The following is a 24,563-nucleotide window of genomic DNA, read 5'->3' as shown; positions in this document are numbered from 1 at the left end:
AGGGAGAGGAGATTGGGACATTGGTTCCCCTTTCTTCCCTGCCTCCTCCTTTGAGAAAGATCCAGACTGCAATGAGGGCTTAGTCTGCAATGCATGCCCTACTGTCCTTTAATTGTTGGGCAAACTGCACCACGTTTAATACTACTATCTCCTGATTTTTCTGTTAGCTTTTTTGGAAGTAGCAAAATCTATTTTTAAGGATCCCTCTATCAGTTTTATTTAATCTGTTTTTTTTTTTGTTTCTGTACTGCTGATTTTCAGATAACCTGTATATTTTTTTGTAACAGGATACTTCAGATTACAGCAGTTTTCCAGATAAAATCACAAAGCCAGAGAAAGAAAGAAGGTTTTGTTCATCCAGAATTGAATATCTATTCAGATCTAAATTAGTGCAATACTTTCATTATCCAGATAATTAAATAAAATAAAGAGTTCTAGATAATGCTCCTTTAATATAGAGAAATAATACGTTTGGGTTTTAAGACTGTTCTTTCTCAGGCCATGTTATTCAATCCAGGGGAAGACAGAAACAATTTTATTGTATCTGGGAGAATCTTATCACAGTTCAGTAACTAGAATCCAGGGTCATCTGTTGCTTGCAATTTGCTTTCTAATACTGCAATGATGTGCCTGCCAAATCAAGGTTTCATCCAGAAGAATCCATGCAGGGTTATTGATTCAGTAATAGTATTTTATCTCATGTACAGCATTCTCCAGCTTTCTGAGGCATAATAACAAGATGTCAAATGATTATCCACTTAATGTTCTTGGACTGGTGCTTAAATTTAATATATATACTCAGAGTGTTTCTTGCTCTTCCAAATGAAAGAACCGCATAGTTGTCTTGAATCCTAATGAATCTTGCTCTAACTTTTTGTTTCCAATATCAAACTGATTTTCACTCTCTAGTATGCATGTACATACTGAATTGCCTTGGTGTCCCTTCATTATAAATTATGAAATGCCTTGAATGACTCAGACATTGGAATAAGAGCAGAATGTGGTGGCTGGCTAAGTTGCTAGTGTAGCTATTCTTTTTAAGAAAACTTCTTATTTTGTATTTCAGGTGATATTTGAATCTGTCTCTTTGAAAGGACATCCCGGGTACATAGCTGTGGATGAAGTCAGAGTTCTCGCCCATCCATGCAGTGAGCACTCTTTGTTTTTCTAACTGTATCAATGTGTTGCTTACCCGGCTTTGAAGTCTAAAGGAGTGATTTACCTAATTTGGTCAGCACTAAAATGTCTTATCGTATCCCTCTGAGACACTTAAAGACAATCAGCCTTGCATAATTACATAGCTCTGCAAGTTGTGCGAAAGGCAAAACTGCTCTCCGTCTGTAGCTAGCGCCAGGACATCTGTGGAAGTCTCTCTTCCTCTCATTGTGAGAATATAAAGCTGATTGTTTTCTTATTTCTGAATCACATTGCTGTAGAAAACAGTCTGGAAATCTTCTGATAATGTCCCATGTGATTAACTTAAGACAAAAATAGAAACAATCTTTTTCAGAATTTCCTTGGTAAAGGACGTATCCCAAAGGTGTTTCTCAACAAATGATAACCCACTGTAATGATATTAAGAATAAATCCCATTCAGACAATACGCTTGCACAAGAGTAGAAACTGATGCGAGTTGATTACTCTATTCAAAAATATTAGTGCTGCACTTCTTCTATCACAGCCATTATAATAAGCTTCAATTTGTTTTCTATTTAATGATACCTTGAGCCTCAGTCTGTCTTTCAGTCTGACCTTTTTTAGTTTCTCTGTGCATCCTCAGAGTGGCTTGATCTATATTTTGTGTATGTAGAATACAGTTTCTTCTATGTTTTTTTTTTTTACAGCCCCTCTCACCAGTTAATAGTTTTAGTAAGTCAGTGGCAGCTGCTCACAAAACAATTGTGGCTCATATCAATGGAGTGGAAACAACTGGTTTTCTTGCAATATAGTATTTTGAAGAATAACTGCAGTTCAATGAGACGGACATGGTTTTGTTCAAGTTTATCAGGACGTTTCCGATAATTGCAGTATGGTTAATTGCTGTTTAGCTAAATTATATTTGTATTTACCATGTGCTCATTGCTCACGCCTTTGGGTGCATTTACTTCATTAAGGAATACTTAAAATCTGTATTAACCAGATGTTGCTGATAACTGGCAGCATCCAAACCAATCCCCCAAATGGTCTGCGTGTGTTCCACAGCACGTTGGGTGATGACTGATCCCTTTACTGGGAATGAGGCCACTGAACAAACTACAGGGCAAAGCCTAGGCAAGAAAGTTATGGGATTTAGAAACAAGAGGCAGGATGTTGTGTTGCATCCCTGCCTAATCAAAGATTTAAACTGATTTTAAATCCATTTCTCTAAGTATATGCAGGTACCTCTTCAAAATTACCTGTATTCTTGCTGACTCAAGACCTAAATGATTCAGTTAACTACATTTTGAACCAGTTTCCAACCGGCAGTGTACAGAACTTCTTACACGATACAGCTTCTTGGCTATCTGTGTAAATGCTCCTCCTGTCTGATTCCCAGTGGAGTTTTGTTGTTCGGTATTGACAGCCAGCAGGGTAAATGTCACCAGAGTGTGTTCCACTGACTTACACAGGCTTTGCCCCTTGTATACAATTGTTACAACTCAAAACACAGGGACAATGAAGCTCCTGATGACCCGGAAGGTTACTGAAATTATCGGTGTTATGTCTTCATTTCTGCTTTACCTTCAAAGATGACAATACAGCAGACAAAGCAAAGTATCAGCAAAAATGCAGTGCAATGTCCCTAATGACACAGTAATGGAGAAAATTAAGTATCTTGATGAAGTTGCTTTTTTTTTTTTTTTTTTTGTCCTGTGAAGGAATACAGTGGAGAATAATTTTTCATTATGTTACAAGCTCATTGACTGTGTGTGCATGAGCTCTGGAAGCTGGGCTGACCTGAGGACTAGGAGTTTGGGGTTGATGTGGCTTTACCCATCCAGGCTACGTTATGTAGCTTTGGAGATGGCTTATATCTGCCCACCCTAGACTGCAGGCAGAAATTACTGGTATTAGCCTGCAAAACTCATGCAGTGCATTCTAACTGTCACCCAGACAGAGTTTTCCTGTAAATTTTGACGCAAATTATGGATCCCCAGAAAGCCTGATGATATGGAATCACTGTATTTCAGGAGCTGTCAGCAAAGTGAACATGTGGTGAATGGGATACAGAAACTAAATAGGCATGTGTTCCCTGTTCCTGTGTCTATAGTAGACAAAATACCTTTAAGTCAAGCTTCATATACACAGGCACAGATGTCCACATCCTTTTGCAGATCTTTAATTCCATTTGAAAGGATGTGTTGGTATACCCTCTGAAATGATATATTTCATTAGTATCTAATAATACTAGAAAATGTAAATACAAAGTCGAAAACGTCTGACTTCTAGAGTCTCATAAGACTGTTCCGTGTTTTCTAGTAAAAGTTTTCAAATTGTGTACAAGCTTTCTCTGAAGCCCATCAAGAACTTAGTGCATTTAGAAGTGTCAGATTCACCACTGTAATCTTTTTTATTTTCTTATAAGTTAACTTACAGAAGTAAAATGGTATTTAGTCAAAAACATAATCCTCTAACCTAGTTCCTTTGTGAAGATGTACAAACCTTCATTTTAATATCAGTGGTCTAAAATGGATTTAATACTGAATTTAGTATCAGGAAAACACTGGTATCAGTGATCTTATAAAGAGCGATACAATGCTGTCAGTTATACAAATGTTTAATTTAATATTAGATTCTATATTAAGTACAGATTATTATTCTAAAGGTCTAGGATATATGCAATAATAAATCAAAAAGGAAATAAAGACCTATGTGAAAGTTTGGTTTGGGTCAAACGTTCTTGACAATCTCAGAAGTATTTGATTTTCTTTGACCTTTTTAGAAACACAGTTTTCTGAAGAAAAGAAATCACTCTTTGATCTAAGTCTATATTTTCAGAGGTGCCAGAGTTCTGCATGATTCCTTAGGCCATCCTGTCAGATTGATCGCCCACCTTACTTTGCAGTGAATGGCCAAATATTGAAGGACACCTTTATTTTCCCAAATCACTTGGTCAAGGATAGGCCCTAATAATTTTCTGAGTGTTTGCCTGTGTTGGTGTAACGCCATCAGTCACCGCCTTGCTGTACCCTTCCAATACTTTGCATCTTTTGTTAGGAAAAGCACCTCATTTCCTGCGACTTCAGAACGTGGAGGTTAACGTGGGACAGAATGCGACGTTCCAGTGCATTGCTGGGGGAAAGTGGTCACAGCACGACAAACTCTGGCTCCAGGTAAAGTAATGCATTCTTTTTTTTTTGTAGTGCTTTTGTTGGTTTGGTTTTGGTTTTTTTTACTCTTTCAAATAAAAATAAGTAGATAGAGAAAGACTGGGTGGTGGTGCAGAATCATTTTGTCAAGATCCTTTGATTCTTAAATTACTTCTAGGGCAGAGTTTATGGTGACAAAGTACAGAATCATGATACCAAAGATGGAAAAAATGGCCAGTGATGGCAAAATTTTGGCTTCAAACAAATGCCCACACACCTGTAAGCACTCAGCCATAAAGCAGAAGAAACAGAACAAGTGGAATATTTCCTCACTTCTGCTTTATTATGCAATCTTCTTTCCTGTCATCCTCCAAAACTGTCCTCAGCCCAAAATGTTTAGAAGGAAACCAACACTAACATCTGATTTTACCACCTGCATGGTGAAAATGGGCAATATCCGTTTGTACTCACTTTTTTTTTCTTCCTCCCGGTTTCCCTCAGCTGCAATGTGTATATATTCACCCTACTGGTTGGTATTGAAAGACTGGGTTGTTCTATTCAAGTTGGTGTAGTAACAACCTTAGGAACCCATTTTCAGTTCTAGAGTTAGAAATAAAGCATATATCAAACTGAATATATTGAATACATGTTCCCCAGTGAAGGACAAATTATTTCTTCTACCCTTTGAAGTGCTCAGATATGTGAAGTCACAATGTGATCACGTGCTATACATAGAGCTCTTCCAGAAGCATTAAAAATAGTTGAGCTCTTTTCTTCTTCTAAACTTTTGTGCCATTAAACACCTAACATCCCAAGCAAGTCAAGAGGATTCTCTTCCTATACATACTGTACATGTGCATAGGGCCAACATAAACTTTCAGAACTCTTAAGCCTGTCAACAGTTTTCATTCTTGGCTTGGACTGCTGTGACTGAGGGTCTAACTGCCCCACATATGTAACATCCAATGCAGGCTAGAATGATGTTTGTCATGATTGCTTTACATTTTGTGGTCAAATAACTAAAAGATTTTCTCAAACTTTTTTACTGACTTGAGAGATTTTAATGTAAAAATATTGATTTTGAATCTAGTTTAAATATTAGGCAGGGAGTCAGTTTACCTAATCATAAAAATTAAAATTAGTACTGGGAAAGAGACTTAAGTTTGTGAGAAATGAAGTCAGCATCATGTAGAAATGACTTGATGGTCACTTTAATTGTACTCATGTCACAGCTGTTCTCCTAAAAATTATGTATTTATCTAAAATTTATTAAACTGTACTTTTATCATCCACTGAGATATATTTTTTGGCTTATTCTTTATATTTTTGAGTCCTTTCAGTAAAATTTTTCCACAGTTTTGACAGGATGTATGAAAAAACAGTTCTGACCTGAAGCAGTGTGAACTTTATCTTCTGAGAAGCAGGGCTTTGGGAGGAAATCATTATTGTTGCCAGTGGAAAACAGTTTGCTGTTCTCCAAAATTGAAACATTTAATGAAAACAGCCTTGGAAACATCCCCCAAAGCTGATTACTGGAAATTGGCAAAACAGCAATGTGTTTTCCTTTGAAACTCCTAATAAACTAGACCAGCTAAGCAAGTTCAGGTGTTTATACTGTGGAGAACTTCTGTTTCTAGCGAAATCTTCATCTGTCCCTTTTCCAGTTGGGAAAATGTAGTCTGGCATTGGTAGAGAGTTTTGAGGAATGTTGGGCATCTCAGGGTGACTACTCATCCAAGCAGTTTACTTAAATTGGTCCAGAATCAAAGTTTTATACCTGAAAATGCCAAGTTTATAAAATCTGTTAATTTGTAGCATCTCCTAAGTGTACAAAATCCACTTGTTTGTAGTGTTTTCATATCCTAGCCAGGCTTCTAAATCCACTGTGTACAATTGCATGGTCTGAATTCTCACTCTGTAGCATTTTCAGTACAGAGAACCATGAAATGCCCAACTATGTTCCAAAAGTTATATAAGAGTGAAAATGTAAATTTAGATATAACCATATTTAAGCCCTAGTTCACTCAACTGTGTAAATTTTTCAAAGTGATGTCTAGCAGTCTTTCTAGAAAAAAGTATTCTTGTATAAAATCTAACTTTATGATGTGAACACAAAAATCTGAACAATGCTAAGGATAACAAAGAATGAATTACATGTAGATACAGAATCTGTGTGTCTTCATAACCTACATTCTTTTTGTCTGCCTTTACAGCAGTGGAATGGAAGGGACACAGCATTAATGGTCACTCGAGTGGTCAACCACAGGCGTTTTTCTGCTACCGTCAGTGTAGCTGACACCTCTCAACGCAGTATCAGCAAGTACCGATGCGTCATTCGTTCAGATGGTGGATCTGGAGTTTCGAATTATGCGGAATTAATAGTGAAAGGTAGGTTGCGCCAATGCAGTAGGTTTATGCGAGATGAGTACTTCCTCCTAGGTGGCATCTATATATAAAAATTGATGTCCTGTTGGACCTTCATCTTTCATTCATATGCAATTAAAGTAGGAAAAAAGGGTAAAAGTGACATGAATTTCAATCATTTTGGTAAAATAAATATTGGAATCAGAACTTTTTCTGCACCAGCCCTCTCTGTAAGTATGTGCAGTAATGCATAGTAGCTCTGTAGTTGGCTAAAGAGTTTGCCAGTCAGCTCCATCTGCCTTCTTTTTCACTATTTTATCTGGTATAAATAATCTTGTGATGAACTATTGCATGTCAGAAGAGTGCTCAAGGCTGCTGGGAGTAAATGACAAAATTAATTCTTCTGATGTCCTGAAGTACACAGTAGAAACATCAGTAGTTCTTGAAGGTGCTAAGGTTTTAGCCCTGTTATTTGCTGTGATTCAAGAGCCAATACTGTGCCTGACACACACAAGATGTGTCTTATTTATTGTGCTGGGTATTTTTCTTTTTTTTTTTTCCACTCCCCCTGAGCTGCACTGCAGGGTGCTTACAGCTTCTCAGGTGGAGAGGTCAGAAGGTGACTTAGTTGCTCTGGAGACATTCTGTGTTTGGGATGAGGGAGCTATCAAATGGTTGGAATATGGGTTTTCTTGCCAAGTAGAGTTTCATTGATCTAAATTTTTCACTTTTCTGTGAAACTGGAGGGCTGCTGTAGAAATGAAGTCACTTTTGTCCATTGTAGTACTTTCTGCCAACTTCCTCTGTCATTTGATGATAGATATACTGATGCTTTCACAGTGCCTCAAATACAGAGTATTGCTTGGTGCAGATATTCACACTACACAGATCATGAAGTGAACCCTCCTAATAGATTCCTGGTGCTTTTAATTCCCATTTGGTGTTTTTGCATCTTGTTCAAATCTGGAGGAGTTAATTCATGATTAAAATGGAATTGAGTTGCCAGAAGTAGCACATCTAGTATTACATCATAGATAGATAAAGGGAAGACAATCTTCTGGAGCAACCAATTATCAGTATGTGCACAGCTGAGTAGGTACCTGACACTTTCTTTTTCAGCAATATTAGAAGGGAAAAAAATAGAAGAATAAGTTACAAACATGAATGGTTAGATGTCCACAAAGAGAGTTTTTGATAGATCCACTGCTGGATTACTTGGGCCAGACACCTGCATAGGAGGAGTTTTAGGAGAGTAACATCATTTTGGGAAGGTAAACTCCTCTGCTCATTGCTCCTCTTAAGTAAGCAGGTAAGGTTAAGTGGTTTATTTGAGGTCAGTTTGATGCAGCACTGTGACACTCTGGGATTGCATGGATGAGTGCTTCCAAACAGTCTGACTAATTTTAGTGTGGATAATAGCAAATTTTTAATGCAAGCACACAGGCTGAAATGAAAGCAAATTGGAATTGTTTAATTCTGAAGAGATGTTTATTGAATTGCAATAATATACTTGGGTATACATTAAATTAGTCTGTAATTGAAGTTTTGCTCAATTGATATTCTTACCCCTACACCCACTAAATCCAAGCTAATGCTTAATTTTTCACATGCTTCTCCTGATAAGTTGAACACAGAGGGGGATTTATTCAACAAATGTTAAGGTTTAAAACTATCTCTATGTATCTTTTTAATGTAAAGATATATTTACTCTCCTATGCATAAGTTGTTTTATTTTACTATTTAGAAAGGAAGGAGTAATTTACATTCCTCAATATTGAATGATAACATATGGTAGAGACAGAAAGGGAAATTTTGCATTGAAATACATGTGCTACTTCTACACTCTGCACTAAAACAATAGATACCTGTTCTACCAAGTGAAATGATCAGTGAAGTTAAACCTGCACCACTTTCTACCACTCCCCAAGTCCTCCCCATTATGTGTCCAAGGGGATGTGTTTACAAAGAACTTATTATTGTCAAGTACTTAGCAGAAATTTATACAAAAATCATAGAATCGTGAAATAGTTTTGGGTGGAAGGGACCTTAAAGATCACCTAGCTCCAACCCCTCTGACAGGGACAAGGACACGTCCCATCAGATCACATTACCCAAGGCCCATCCAACTTGCCCTTGAACTGCTCCACAACAAGTTGCCACAACTTCCCTGGGCAAGTGATTTTCTGAGTTCCAGTGACTCACCACACTCATAGTGAAGAAATTCCTCCTTATGTCTGGACTAAATCTGTCCCTTTCCAGTTTATAGCTATTGCCCCTTGTCCTATCACTACAAACCTTTGTAAACAGTCCCTCCCCAGCTTTCTTATAGCCCCTTCAGGTACTGGAAGGTCACTATAAGGTCTCCTCAGAGCCTTCTCTTCTGCAGGCTGAACAACCCAGAATAACAAGGTTTTATTCTCTTTCCTCCTTAGCTAGATATAAAATGTGATACTAAATGGAAGAGGAAATTAGCAGCTGAATTTATTGTGGAATCTAGTTGGATTGAGTAGGCAACTGAAATATCAAGTGGAGCAGTTGTTGTGTAAAAGTGGTAATAAAAGAATAATGAGCATAATCTGAAATAGGAGAAGGGATTGCATCATCTGCCAGAATGAAAGTTGATATTAGTCTGCATTAAAGAAACTAATTAGAAATTTTTATGGAGGAGGATTCTATTGAAGATCTGAAATTGGTGTGTGAGCTGTGTTTAAGTACGTGTTTTACCTCTTTGCTACATAGCAAATTGTCAAAATGGTAACTCCTAGACCTGACCTGTGAAATTTCTGTGTCTGGGAGATCTGTAGCAAGATGCTGAAAATACAGACTTAAGATTTTGTAGTTATTTATAATGAAAGGAATAAAAAAGATCAGAACTTGTTCCAGCATAGAGGTTAAGACAATATATGATTTGCAAGTTGTAGATAAATGCAAGGCAATGAGGCTGTAAAAGCTGAAAACAAGTGGAATATAAGTAATCATATAGTTTAAAAAAAAAGGCAGCAATAGTAAAATGGGTTATAAAGGATGAAGCTGATGTTTCTCAGCCTTGTATGGGAGGTGCTCCAGCCCCCACATCATCCTTGTAGCCTCCTCTGGACTCGTTCCAACAAGTCCATACCCTTCTTATGTTGAGGATTCCAGAAGTGGACACAAAACTCCAGGTGAGGTCTCACAAGAGAGGAACAGAGGGACAGAATCACCTCCCCAACCCTACTGTCTGTGCTCCTTTTGATGCGGCCCAAGGTATGATTGGCCTTCTAGGCTGTAAGTGCACATTGCCGGCTCATATCAGGCTTCTCATCAATCAGCTATTTACTAGTTTCAAATAATTGCCGTATATTTGGTGGCAGGAGATATCTTTGTAGTAATGTGAAAATACTTTTCCATAGAGCTGTTTGCTGTTTGTGTTAATAAGTTTCTGTCTTCTGACTCCCTTGCAAGGCTTGTATAAATGATAATACATTTATTCTTCCCTTTGCACTCTAGAATCATAATAGTGAAGCCAGAGAAACCTATCATTTCCATCTGTACGCCTTACCATCCTTTGGTGCTTCAGTGGAAATAATTCTTCTCTATTTCTTATCTCTCACTGTTGCACATCTAGTAATTTAATACAATTTTGCAGAGGATGGTTTTAAAAAAAAAACCAGAGTTCCTCTGTCTTGCTATACTGATCGCATGTGAATGGAATGCTTCTTGTCTGTAATTTTCTTTTAAGCAAAAACTGTATGGCAGTTATTTACATTCTGAACTAAATTTAGGATTTGCTTTTGCGAAGATTGTTTGAAATACTGAGGGAATTGGCTGGAATCTTATCATTTAAGGTGTGTGTTAATGGTAGTGTCCTTCCAGGGTACCTGCCATGTTAAGTAAGGTTGTAAATAACATTTTAAACTGTGTGTGTATGGTTTTTTGCAACTGTTTTGAGGTTTTTTAGGGATCCGTTTTGGATATTCTTGATGCCTAAATCAACTACTCAATAAATGGTAGGATCTGTGGAAGTCTTATAAAAAAGGAATATTACAGCATCTGACATCCTTGTCATGATTGGGAGAGCTCATCTCTCATCAGTCACTTTTTGAGATTTTTAGATGTGAGAAACTGATGCCTTTGGTGACACCAGAGGGAGGAGAGGTGGTTTCTTTTTCAGAGCTGTTTACTATTTTCTCTCTAGGTCTTTTCTGGGATAATACCTGTCACTGTAATTGCACTGTTGGTTTATTAACTCACCAGGTATGCAGTGGAAAATGCTCCAGCAATCTTAGTCCTCCTCTAAAACATGGGCACAAGATTTAAAAAAAACCCCAAAAAATCCCCAAAACCCCTCTGGCAAGTTACCAGAGTTGAGAAATTGTGAAAAGCATGCTAAATAATTAGACATTTAAATTAATCTATATATTTAAGTTTCTCTAGTGTTAAATATACCATGCAAATTCCATGCTCACAATTATAAGGCAGGCTCATCAAGGAAAACCTCTGCAGGTATTTTGATTATCTCAGTAGTTATTATTGGAGCTGTGTCCAGAGCAGTTTGGGTTAATTATTAAACAGCAGGAAGTCCTTTTAAGAAAAACAACTTTGTGGAGCTTAGAAGTAGTAAGAAATAAAAACATCTCTGTTCTACAGCTGAGCCTAATATTGGGTTGGAACTGGACCTAGAAATGCTACATCAGGCCCTTCATAGGTTTTCTTGGATAAAACAAGTCCAGTGTAGGCATTAAAGTGTATAACATGGCATTACACACATACCCTAGAGTACAGCTTGCTCCTGGGATGAAAATATAATTGTCTTCAACATAATTATTTAGGATGCTGACAATCTCCAAAGTCTTTCACTTCGTATAAGGCAATTACTAAGAGAGGTGCTGTTTATGAAAAAAGGATTCTTTAAAGTTTTGGTTTGTTGGTTTGTTTATTTATTTTTTTTACATTTATTTTCACGTATGATGCATGCATAGTTCTACAACTAACAGGATAGCCCTACCATCAGGAGTCAATATAACCACTATTTCTGTGGTGATACCCATGTCCCCATGTTTCACTTAGGAGATTGAGGGTGTTGATATGAAAAACAAGCACTGTATTGTACTGATCCTGTTTTGCCATCAGGATAGCTGGAAGACCACTCCCTCCCTTGGAATGATTTAGGAGATAAGCTTCGCCATGGCATATGTGCATTTTGGGTTTTACTGTTAAAAAGTATGTTTTCTAGTATGCATAAGTTCAGATAGGAATTTTCATGCCTTCCAGTTACTTATCAGGCTCATCCAGATCACTCGAAGTTATCACCTTGTGAACAGGAGAAATTCTCTTGCTGGCACAGCCAACAGTATTGGTAAGGCTCTGATAATGGGGTTTCCCCTCAGGCTGTGTGCTGTCTCTTTCTCTATTATTTTTTTTTTTTTCAATTTACGCAAATAGATTCAGACTGCAGAATTTACCTGTACTCTACCATAAGAAGTTAGGTGTAGATTTGATAAAGCATGTAATGGTGTTGCTCTTTTGAATGCTGTACTAGAACACAATGGGTTGTGTGTGTGTGCATGTGAACCGTTTATGAAGGTTAAGCTGCCTTTGAAATTACTGAACAAGAGAGAATGGCTTTATCATTGCAGAGTGTCTGAAAAAAGCTGTTTACATTTCTTTATTTCTTTGCAGTCACAGTGGTGTAGGGAATGCAATACGCCTTTCCTTGGTGCTTGCATCTGGCTAGTAATTACTTGAGCTTGACGTTGCTCTGTTTAATTATCTAGTTCAGTGTAGTCCAATAGCAGTTGCTTTAACTTGGTTTTAATCATTAGATGAATGTGTCGTGAGAAGAGGGGAGATAAAGAGACTACAAGCACTCATTCACTCTCATCAAGAGCTTTAACTCCACTTTCTCTTCTTTCGGGCCAACTTAATATCTTCCTGTGAAGTGAGTGGGGGAGAACGGAAAGCAAAGACATTGTTTCACAGAAATCAGCAGTATGAATGATATGTGGGATTTTTTCAAAAGGAAATATTTCCTTCTCCTTCTGTTTAATCTCCAAAGTAGAACTGGGAAATGAAGCCATTGCCTTCAGTAGTGATTAATGTGTACTTTATAAACAGGGTCCAATTTTGAGAATTACATCAGACTTGCAATGTAAGATGCAGAAATATAAGGAAAAATCTTTTTGAAGCAGAAGAGACTTGAGTAGATATCGTTCAGTTTCCCGGGGTGAAGGGTGTTATGAAAATCTGTTTCTTCCTTCCTTGTTTCTGAAATTGTCTTCAGCCTCCAAGACATGTCTTGGGGACCAGTTGTTGCTGTGGCATGGTGAGCAGATAGCTCGTGTCAACTCCTGTTCTGCTGACTGTAAGTCATGGGGAGAGGAATCCTCCCTGGTCTTAGAGCAAGCTCTAATAGCCAGTACTAGTGAGGAGATATCTCAGGGTTATTTTCTTCTCTCTCCAGACTCTGAGAAATAGCTTTTCCTTGCATGAAGTTATGTTTTACTTGGTAAAAGATTTGGGTTTTTTTCCTCTATGTGAGATTGTTTCAGGCAAGAAAATAGGTAAAATTGCAGGTTTGAATTGAGATTGTGCAATGCTCCTTCTCCATCTCTCCACAGTTGAAGAATGCTTCATTTTTTATGAACAAATAATTTGTCAGCATCCATTCTAGCTGTGAGATGGTGAGGTACACTTCCCTTAGAATCGCCACCCCAGAATTTGTTATGTTGGCTTTTAGCTTTGATCTGATATGCTAATCTTTTGCCAGGTAAGATAGAACCACTTGTTCCTTTCTTTTTCTGGTGCTGGCTCACTGATTCAGATCCCATCCTACCTGTTATCCTGTCCAACTGTGACTGTTCAAGAATGCTTTAGATCTATGAGCAGAAACTCACCAAGCAGCAGTTAAACAGGGTGATGATGACAGCAAGCCCCACAACTGTTTGGGTTTCTTTTTAGCCTATGACTTTGAGTAAAAAAAGCCTCATAACGTGGCTTTTCCTAGTTCCTTCCAGTCCATACTGCCTACTGCACAGCTATGCTGTTCACCTTCTAGGTGGACCTTGGAGAACTCTGGCTTGACTTGTTTATAGATCTCTCCTAGTGTTGCTGATTTTTTAAACTTTCCTTTTAGTATGAACTACTTAAACTGCAGCATTGTGTTCTGCTATGCTTTACAAATATGTGAAAATCCCTCTCTGAAATTATTGCTTTTTCTTCATTTTTTTTATTTTTTATTTTTTTTAACCAGGTTTTTCTCCAGTGCATCTCTTGTCTCTCTGTCTTTCTCAGCAGGAAACTTCCCATCGGTGCTTGTTGGTATGTGAGAAAGAAGCAAATAGCTTCAAGACTTAGGCTATCTCTCTTTGGATCCTATAAATCAGTCTTTGCATATGTTTTAGTGTCCTATTTATTAGCCTGCAGCTAATATGGAATTACATGACAAACTACAATTACAAACCATTTGTTCACTCAGCGGGATACAGACACAAATTAAAATGAAAGGGGCTTGGATTGCCTATTTCCTTAATTTTCTCTTTTCTTTCCTTCACGTTATGGCAAAGCCTTCTCTATTGGTGCTGCTGTTTATGACCTTTTTGACTGACCCTGGTGAACACTGCTGACCATATCATACTGCCTTTTAATCAGCAGCATGGTATTATTCAGTCTTCTGAGCCAGGTTGCTTACAAATTAGTGATTTTGTTGGTATTTTCCATGAGTTTGAGGTTGAAACTCTAGATATAAGTGCTACCATGCCTGCTCTTACATAGTTCCCTGCAATCTCCCTTCTGCTTAACCTTAGCTCTGTTACATACACTTACTCTGCTTGATCTCTTGAAAATAATTTACTTTTGTTTGTCTTTTGACAAGAATATGGTATCTTGGTTTTGTTGCCTATTGGTTAGGCCACTCGGGGCGTGCAGCAATCGCTTTACTTGTGGGAAGTTTTATGATCAGTGTTCCTAGTCACAAATCCGTGTGTTCTTGAGAGCTGAAATCTTGTAGTGGGCAAGCATTTTGTATAAATTTCTATATACCTAACTATTAAAAGTCCTAAATGTAATAGTTTTTTCAGTAATTTCTTTTTCAGAATTTAAAAACGGGGATGTTCACTTGATGCCAATATTAAATTATGCATTCAGATCTCTGAGAGAGTGGGTCTTGGTTTTATAAATGGTCTCAGGACTGAGTGCTCTGTTTATTTTCTGCTGCCTGCAGAGTGGACAGAGCTACATTAAGCACTGAATGGTTCAAGTGACACATGTTGAAGGCAGATAGGGCTTAACTCCACTACCAAACTTTGAATTGCACACTGATAGTAATTAGGAGAGATACATTCTTTTGTCTCCAAAGATATAACCTTTTCCCCTTACACATAGCCTGCTCCAAAGCTCTGCTGGTTGGATATAATTTATCATTAGTTAACACTGCATTTAGTCGAGGAGTCTGAGGAAGCTCATTCTGTTACAGAATTATCCTCAAATTCACCATAATTCCTTTTTTATGTCATCTTCTGGAATTACAGTACTGTTATAGTCTTTGCAATAGGATTATTGGTATTTCCTGAGCATAAAGGAGGTTTTAATATGCTTCATTAAAGCTGTGATAGTTTCAGTAGGAAGTAGACTATTCTCTATTCCAAGATTTACTTTCAAAATAGAGGATCCCCAGGCGTAAGAGATCTATACTCACAGGGAAGTTTTATTGTTTCTTAAAGGTCTTCTCTCACAGCTGTAATGAGAGAAAGAAAAAATGTTTAATCTAATTTGAACTTTTGCAATGAGGAAGCCATAGAATTTTACCAGTCATTCTTGCATCACGAGCAATACCAGATGAATAAAGCAGAATAGTTTTCAGAAGAGATTGATCACAATTAGAAGTTTTTGAAGGATAGAAAATCTCGACAGCCTTGAGCAAGCTCTTTAAATAATTGTTTTCACTGCTTAGTGTCTATACCTAATTCCAGTCCCGTGTTTCTAGCTTTTTTATCTGACAGTTGCATCTTAAGTCCTCTGCTAAATACAATAACTCTTGAAGCACTGAATGTTTTGTTGTGTAAGAACTTGGACTGACCACGATCTTGGCTTTGTTCAGTTAAGTGTCTTAAGTATCTTTGCAAGGTCCTTTGTTCTTTGAAGTACTGCTATCCATTCTGGGGAAAGTATCTCAAACAGGACTTTCAAAACTATTTGTGAAACAGTCTCTTTTGTTTCTGCAACCAACACTCTTGCTTAAGATGTTTGTTCCCTTTCTTGCTATGGAATGGGAAACTTCTAAGCACATAGACTGATTCCCCCTCGTGAACTTTTAACACAAGTCTCTTTACTAGTGAAAAAGAAAGGAACTATATACAAGTTTTGCATGCTTAAGAGAAAGCATGATTCTCTGCAAAGGAAGTTTCATATTATTTCATGTGGCAGGAGATGGTCGTTGCCTACATGATGAACTTCTGGACTCAATACAGTGACAAATAATGTATGAATAAGACAGTGTGTTGGGTGACTCGAGGAATACCTAATGGAAACTTGATGGAAGTTGTTGAGTTTCATTTTGGTTTTGTGTTTTGTTTTTTTTTTATCAGAGAGCCTTTTGCTCAGTCACAAAAAAAGGAAAAAAGAATGTCTTGAGCCCTTCAGAAGGCATTTCTGTGAAAGCTTTAATAATTGGGGTCTACAAGTAGTTTTGTGTGTGTGCTTGCACCACATTTGTAGCTGTGCCTGTTTACCATGAAGGCTGAATTTGTCCCATAGCATCAGGATGTGTTCCCTGGCATATTAGATTTGGGATATTTTGGGGAAATGTGGGGGCTTTTGCACACCTACTCTCACTACCCTTTGGATCAGTGAGATGAGTGCCTTGCCGGATATGGGCTGTTTTATCAGCATTGAACTGGCTAGAAAAGATGTGAGTGAAGATATGAATGAAGTGATATTGTTTGTGGCCTTTTTGTTCTGACATCTACGAGCTCTGCCACTGTCATCTTTGTTTCTCAGCTCCATAGCATGTGCTATGGAGATCAGGAATTAATCTAGGAGGTAAATTTTCCTGATTTTTAATTGGATATTTCTAAAAGTTTTTCAGAATTCCATGTGTTTCTCTCTGTATTTGTGTGCTTTAAACCTGGTAAGAATAAAGCAAAAAGTATTTTGTGAGCATTGGCAACCAGTCTGTCACCAGCAACTAGGTGAACTGGTACTTGGGTGAAAATGGAATGAGTATACTTCTGGGATAAATGAGGCTCAGATCGTATTTGCTGCTGGCTCTCCCACTGTTTATCTTTTTTGCAGGAGTATCATGTGGTAGTTTCAATCTTCCTCAATATGTTGCAGGCTCTGGAATGCTTTTTGTGGAAATACCCAGACCTATCACCCATCATTATAGCTATCATGGGGAGCAGCACACCATGCAGCATATTGGAATTTCTAGCATTTATTACTGCCTCAAATGTATTTTGTGAGAAAAGAGAAAGAATTGATCTTTCAGTGTAATACTTTGGAGTTTCTCATAGGGAGCAGCCTAAATCAAGAAGTATGTTTCAAGCCTGAGCTTTAAACTGAAAATAAGCTAATATCCAGCACAGGAGAGGTGAATGATGGAAAGACTATTGTGATCTGCAGGGTATTCTGAAACTCTATCATAAAAACCTGGAATAAAAAGCTAAGTATTGAACAGTGAAGACAGATCCACCTAGTGTTCACATGACTTAACAGGTCAGCAGACGTTTCTGGTGTGTCTGGCTATTGCACCCATGGCATCATGAGTCCAGTCCCCACGGGATGTGATAACACTGTTGGTGTATTTGAAATGGGAAGTGGAGTGGGATATTTGGCACAAATTCCAAAATTTGCTTCAATAAACAGTTTGGGGGTATTTTAGGTGGGAAGGGAGAAGGAGGATTCCCAGCTAGAGTAATACCTTCATGTTTACCACAGGGGTTGTAAGGAAGCCTGCACTGACTGAATGGTCAGACTGATAGAGTAAAGGTAGTATGATAACATTCACTTGTCTGAACCAATACAAGGGGTTCGTTAGACCATAAATGTATTGGAAAATTCTTAAGGTTCACAGTAAGCTTAAAGGACTTCTGTTGTTTATTTAGGGTAGCACTGTGATGAGTAAGATGGACAGAATCCAGCCTCGGGTTAGTCCTCAAAAGCTTTGGGTTTGTCTTTGAAAGCCTTGGGTTTATCTGAAGATTTAAGATGCTGCTTGCTTGCCCTAACAATTAATGGCTAGAATTTCCAAATGTAAAGCTTCTTGCTCACCCTAACGATTAATGGCTTGGTTTTTCTGCATGTAAACCTTACTGGTGCTTAGCAAAGGCTCTGTTTTTGTGAATTAAGTTTCATTTTTGCTGCTCAAACTTCAGTAGGTTGGCAGCCTTAGCTATTTTTTTCTAGTAGACCTACAATCTATCCTTAAATGTGAAGGTTTTTTCTGATCCTTGTAATGATCTCTTTGAGTCGAGATGGAACCTTCCTAGCTGTTATAGCAAGAAGGTAGTCAAATGGACCAAAACATAGGGAGTGGAGGGAATAACTGAACAGATGTATTTACTGGAAAAATACAACTTAACGCTCACTCTCCAAGCTGGCTTTTCTAGCAAATGGCTTGAATTTTCTATGGAAACAGCATATGAATTAGTGTATGCACAATATGGAATGTCTGTGACCTCTAACGGCATGCAAAATACTCCAGAATACTTTTCTATGATGGACTCATGATTTGCTTAACTCTGTAGAAGTCTAAGCAAGCTCAGTGACAGCTGAACTGTCTTTAGGAGCCTAAATCTCCCTCCTGGGCTTTTTGAAATGAGGGTTCTTCCTGAGGTTTTGGCAGAGGATGGTATCTCTGCTTGAAAATGCCACAGCAGTAATGAACAGCAGTGATGGATCAGATTTTTCTGAGAGGGCAGCAGGATTAAAAAAAAGCGTAGAAGCAAATACGTCAGCAGCGGACTCACTGCTTACCTGAGAAAGGGCTCTATAATGACACTGAAAGTAACTGCAGAAAACAAATTTATGCAAGAGAATGCTCCGGGGAGACCTTAAAGCAGCCTTCCAGTACTGGAAAGGGGCTTGCAGAAGAGCTGGGGAGGGGCTCTTTATTAGGGAGTGCAGGGATAGGACAAGGCAGAATGGTTTTAAGCTGAATGAGAAGAGGTTTAGATTAGCGTTAGGAAGAAATTTGTTACTTTGAGGGTGGTGAGGCCCTGGCCCAGGTTGCCCAGAGCAGCGGTGGCTGCCCCATCCCTGGAGGTGTTCAAGGCCAGGTTGGATGGGGCAGCCCAGTGGGACATGTCTCTCCCCACACTCATGCCATTGGTGAGGTATTATAGGTGTAAATTATTTCAAGTGGCTTCTGCACACTGAATTAGCCACCTCCAGCATTTACTGCTCTCACTGGTATATGCTGTACTACCTGGTTCTGTCCTAGGTAAAACCATCGCACACCTTTGTGTCTGTTCTTGCATTTTTATATGCACCCATTACTGTTCTTGTTCATTACTTGCTCTCAAGAGCCACAATTCAAGTGACAGGCCATAATATTATCCACTCATTGACACAGCTGTCCACATCAAAATGTTTTGCTGCAGGTGAGGTGATAATTTTCTTTATATCAATCAAAATTTTGTCAGTAAGGTAAGGCAAATGGCTCTGTGGTTTCTGCAGAGTGTATTTATCATGTTTCCAATATGGACAAAGAAAAACACAGTGGGTAATTCTGGTAGAAGTGAATGTAGAAAATGACTAATAATTGACCAGTAAGACATTTGAGTTGCTAAGGTTACTCCAAAATAGTAGGGATTTATTTACAGGTACAGCAGTGCATTTCCTTGTGTTGGGACTGCACTATTGATACCTATTTCTCTCTATGTATTTTTGTAAGAAGCTAAAGAGGAAAGCCAGCTTATTTCAAAAGCAAGCAATGAGAATACTGTACTCAAAATGTTGCTTTTTTTTTACTTTTGCTCCTCCATTAAACTAGAATTACTTAGGCATTGCTAAGCAGAATTTGGTGTCAGATCTGTACAAGGTACAGTCTCTAATGTGTTCTTTCTCTTACTGTTTGTGGCTATTGAACAAGATAATGTTCCAGGCAGTCATATCACAAATTGAAAGGAAAAAGAAGTTCAGCTTGTTACTGAACGTCTGAGATACTAGGTTTATATCCATGGGGAGAAATGAGACTTTTATGATCAAACTATGATTCAGAAGTGCTTTGAAACAAAATGTGTTTGAGTAACAAAAACATCAAAAGAAACTCCAAAACTATATTAGTATAGAACACCAAAGAATCTAACTTGCAGCACAACTGTTGAACTGTTGATTTACCTCCATGTGTTTGTCTGGTCCCATTGATCATTTGTCATGGTTTAACCCCAGCCTGACCCAGTTTGGCAGCAACTGGGCTCCCAGTCCTGCCCGCCGCCCTCAGCTTCCCCTGTGGGAAAGGGGAAAGGAAAATGAGAGGACAAAGACTTGTGGGTTGAAAGCTAAAACTAAACCAGCTTTAATGAAACAATAAAAATAATAAAAAAACATACTGTTAATGAGAAAATAATTAAATATATGTAAATATATGAAATCACACATATACACTACCTTGATGATTATGTCACCAAGGGGGCTGCAAGAGCAGATGGCAGGGAAGATCAGTGGCAGGAGGGAGCTGAACCCAGGAAATGGATTCAGGAGTGCACAATTCTGGGACCGGGGCAAAAAGGCAAATGAGGTCCTCATTGGCCATTGGCCTTTGAAGAAGAGAGAGAGACCCTTGTGATCCCTCAATTCTATGCACAGTGTGATTTGCATGGAATGGAATCCTCCGCTGGTCAGTTTGGATCCCCAGTCGTCCCTGCAGGTGCCTCCTTTTGTCATCCTTATGACTTGATGTTCCACCAGCTCCAGGATGGCCTTTGTTTCTGTAGGAATAATGATAAGCCATTGCCTTTCTGCATCCCAGTGCCCCATGCGATCACTGCTAGAGAGAGACTGCCTGAAAAACATGCAGTTAACTTTCAGAAAATGAAGTTACTCAGACAAGACTGAGCGGAAATTGCAAAACTGATTCTACTTTAGCTCAAACCACAACAACAGTGCAGACTTCATTGTGATTTGCTCATCTTTGAAGTTCATTTTATGGAGAAAGTCACCTATATCTGCCAAATCTGGACTATGTGGTATACAGTTTGGCTAGTGGAGCTATATGCTTGTAAAGGAACAGAACACTTGGCTCTTCTCTTCTACTTGTTTTTCCTCAGGTATTACCTAATGGTTATTTTTAAAAGGACATGCCATCCTTGGAGATCCAGATACTCTTTTGTTTGGTTTTAGCTGTATTTTTTTTTTTTTTGATACTTAGCCTTCTCTGTCTGAACTGAGTAGTAGCTCTGATTAAAGATGCTACTCAGAAATCACTTCAGTGTCATAGTAGCATATACGCTGCTCATCAAGAATCTCCTGTGCTTGAAAGCTCCTTAAAGGAAGAAAGTCTTTCTAAATGCACAGCTGAGAATCAAATTGGATATTTGCTAGACCTTTGTAAATAGATGGAGACAGGAGGCAAAATAAAAGGCAGAAATTCTAGTAGTGTTTGTAATTTTCTGAAGCCTTCAAACAGAAATTTGGTGGTTAGTTGCCAATACACGGCATCCAATCTGCCAGAGCAGAGTACCTAAACTTGAGCAGACCAGCCCTTCCTCTAAAGAACTCCAAAGGCGTCTGCTTTTCTCGTTTAACTACATAAGTGACTGGAGCACATGCTCTCTGAGGCCATTTCATTAGACAACTAAAGCAAATGTTCAAAATACTTGTGCTAAATGTCACTTAATATGCATGTTATTTCTTGAAGTGGCTGTCCCTGTTGGCCATAGTAATCTTAAAATAGTCTGTATAGCTAGAACTGGTGATATAGTCATCCAGGAGTACAGGCATAGGTGCAGATCTTGCTATGTGTTCTATCACATGCGTGAAAGCAAACACTTACAGCCTTAGATTTGCAGCGGAGTTTTTGTGACATTCATGAAAAACTGAACCCAGGGGACTTAACATGGTATCTACCTCAATGACTGCACTTGGGGCCCCTAGGCGAATGGCATAAAATGTGGCAGTGCATTAGGATCACTTCCCTGAAATAGTATCTCAAACTATTTGTATGTGAAATGAGTTGTCACATACCTTGGTAGGGTCTGCAGCGTGCTTTTCATTATAGATGGTATTATATTCTTGTTTAGAACCATCACCTGGAGAGAAAAAAAAGTGTTCAGTAAAACCCTGTTGGGTTCAATTTTCAGGAAAATTAACAAATGGAAACTTAATTAGAGTAATAAAATTGGGAAGGATGGGGCATGGTTAATATCACATTAAAAAATATATTCAAGAAGAAAAGGAAAACAACATTTTGTAGGGATGTGCATTTGTGTCCTTAAGTCCTGACAAGTGTTGCTGTTTGAATCTCTGCATTTTGCTCTGTGATCCTAGAAGTTAATCCATTGTAACAGGAATACACACTTTTATTTGCATGTACTTCTTAAACCCCACCCCGCATAATAAAAGAATTCATTTGTAGTTCATTTGCACTGAGGTTTGTTTTGGGATAAGACCTAGATGAATGTCAGAGGGCTTGATAAGAGCTTCTCAAACACAGTAGACAGTGGTCAGCTTCCACCACCTGTAGCAGTGTCAGCCACCCCTAGCTCTGAGCGGTGGGATATATGCATACAAATCCACCCTTTCTTACATTGTTTTGCACCTCCATTGGAACCAGAGCTTTACATGTCACTTATCTTCCTACTGTACCTCACCTCTCTTGCCTGGTTCATCCTGCTTCACTCTGCTTCTATCCTATTCCTAAGTCCTGACCAGGAAAGAGGGCTCTAAAGTGCTTTCTGGAATAAATAGACAAGACTTGGAGCTGAGAGTCTTTGATGCCCTTAGGACGGAATTATTGTATTTTAATTTTTGTGTAGTCACATGATGAACTGTAAGAAGGGAAATTAAGTTTCTCTTTTGTCCCAGAGCCATAACTCTTGCAAAAGTAATCCGTTATGTTTTTACTTGAATTGGTGCTATCACACAGTTTCTGTGGAAGAGCTGAAGGGAGGTGTGATGGCTATAAACTGGAGAGGGGCAGATTTAGACTAGACATAAGGAGGAATTTCTTCACTATGAGAGTCGCGAGGCCCTGGAACAGATTGCCCAGGGAAGTTGTGGCTGCCCCATCCCTGGAGGTGTTCAAGGTCAAGTTGGATGGGGCTTGGAGCAGCCTGATCCAGTGGGAGGTGTCCCTGCCCGTTGCAGAGAGGTTGAACTGAATGATCTTTAAGACCCCTTCCAACCCAAACATTTTTATGATTCTGTGATTTCATTAGATGAATATTGCTGCTTGTTGAAGTCACTGTAGCTTCAGCCCACAGGCTCACACTGCTGGGCTTGACAGAAAGTTTGAACTCTCCAGTCTCTTCAAGTGAAAGCAGGTGGACCATTAACACAGTGCCTGGGTTATCTCGAGTTCATGCCCGTTATAGCCAATTCATATTTTACTTATCAATTGAAAAATGGGTTTCAAATTTCATCAGTCAGCAAAAGCCTTTCCTGTTCTTTAAAGACAGAATTAAGTTAAAGCTAGTTCATTTTTAACCTGGCCAGATTGCGTGGGCTAACAAGGTTTATTTTTGTGCAAGACGCTTTACTGTTAAATGGTTAGAAAGGAAGAAACTTCTTGAAAACAGCTTTTTCTTTGTGGATTTTTGGAGAAAAAGAAGCTACAGTAAATAGCACTGCCATCTGTTTCTATCTGAAAAATTTGGGCTGTGAATGTCCGTGCAAAAGCTGAAATGCCTGCGTGGATTTTTTTTTTAGTAGTTAAAAATGAGTAATTTTGGAATTTTTGTTTAATTTTTTTGTTGATTACATTGAACCAGATGTTGGGTTTTTTCCCTATAGAGTCTGCACCAAATCGGTGCATGTGTGAGATACATGCTTTGAGAAAACACATGGCTAGCAATTTTTGAGAGCATGATCTAGAGATTTGAAGATGCACTGTCTCACACATTTTTTAACAGTTAAATACGAATGGAAGTATCTGCAAGCCTGCTCTAGTACCTATGATGAATGAGCTTATTTGTCCAAACAGGTTTTCTAGGTATAATGCACATTTTTTTGCATCTGTCCACTTCCTTCCCTAGTGTATTTACTGTGAAAGTAAAACAATTTTGATTTCAGAAAGTCTTTTACTCTCTGAGGCTGAGTTCATCACTGTTATGTGCCACATGAATGAAGCAAAAGCTGTGTATCAACCAGAACAAGTAAAAACTTCTGCATTGGTTGGAAACTACAGATATAATAATGAATGCTTTTACGTATTGGGAAACAGGGTGTTCCTCTAAAAGCCTGCTAGTTTTATTTTAAATAGGGAATATAAATATCTGAGTCATTTCTCACGTTTGCTGTTTCTCTACAGAAAAAAGCCTTTGCTTCAGTTTTTAAGGCACCTAACAATACTCATTCACATGCCACCTGTCTTTTTAATAACTAAATAAGAATTTCTGAATAAGTACCATAAAACAAATTAGTACAGAGCATAAACATCTATTATATTGTTCCTGATAAAAAAGTACCCTCCATTTCCACTCTCTGATTCGGCTCTTTAGTTTATTGATAAATGTCTCCTGAGGAGTCTGTTCTAGCAGATCTACTTGACCTCTCTAATCTTCTGTATCAACCTGACACGTAGCATTTCCTTGGGAAATGATTTATTTCTTATTCTGTGTGGTGGATTAAATAAGCATCACTGAGTTCCTGACTATCTTGCAGTTAACTTTAGATATCTGTGTCTCTCTCAAGAAATGCAGTTCCTCCTGGTGCCATAACTGCTAGATTTGGACTTGAATGCTCCCAGTTGGATCCTACTAGTAGCAGTGTTTGGCA

The 24,563-nt window shown here is 38.4% G+C and overlaps 1 protein-coding gene across 8 annotated transcripts in view; it reads left to right on the top strand.

Moving 5' to 3' along the window:
• Positions 1-24,563, top strand: part of PTPRT (protein tyrosine phosphatase receptor type T) — a 451,009-nt gene that overhangs the window by 173,786 nt on the left and 252,660 nt on the right. For all 8 annotated transcript variants that reach the window (XM_069871726.1, XM_069871724.1, XM_069871722.1 and 5 more), the window contains exons 4-6: positions 1,067-1,148; positions 4,198-4,313; positions 6,503-6,677. In XM_069871726.1, the coding sequence (XP_069727827.1) occupies positions 1,067-1,148; positions 4,198-4,313; positions 6,503-6,677 (373 nt within the window). The remainder of the gene's footprint in view (positions 1-1,066; positions 1,149-4,197; positions 4,314-6,502; positions 6,678-24,563) is intronic.

Source organism: Phaenicophaeus curvirostris, chromosome 18 (assembly GCF_032191515.1).
Source record: "Phaenicophaeus curvirostris isolate KB17595 chromosome 18, BPBGC_Pcur_1.0, whole genome shotgun sequence".
NCBI lineage: Eukaryota > Metazoa > Chordata > Aves > Cuculiformes > Cuculidae > Phaenicophaeus > Phaenicophaeus curvirostris.
This window is presented reverse-complemented; position numbering and strand designations above follow the sequence as displayed.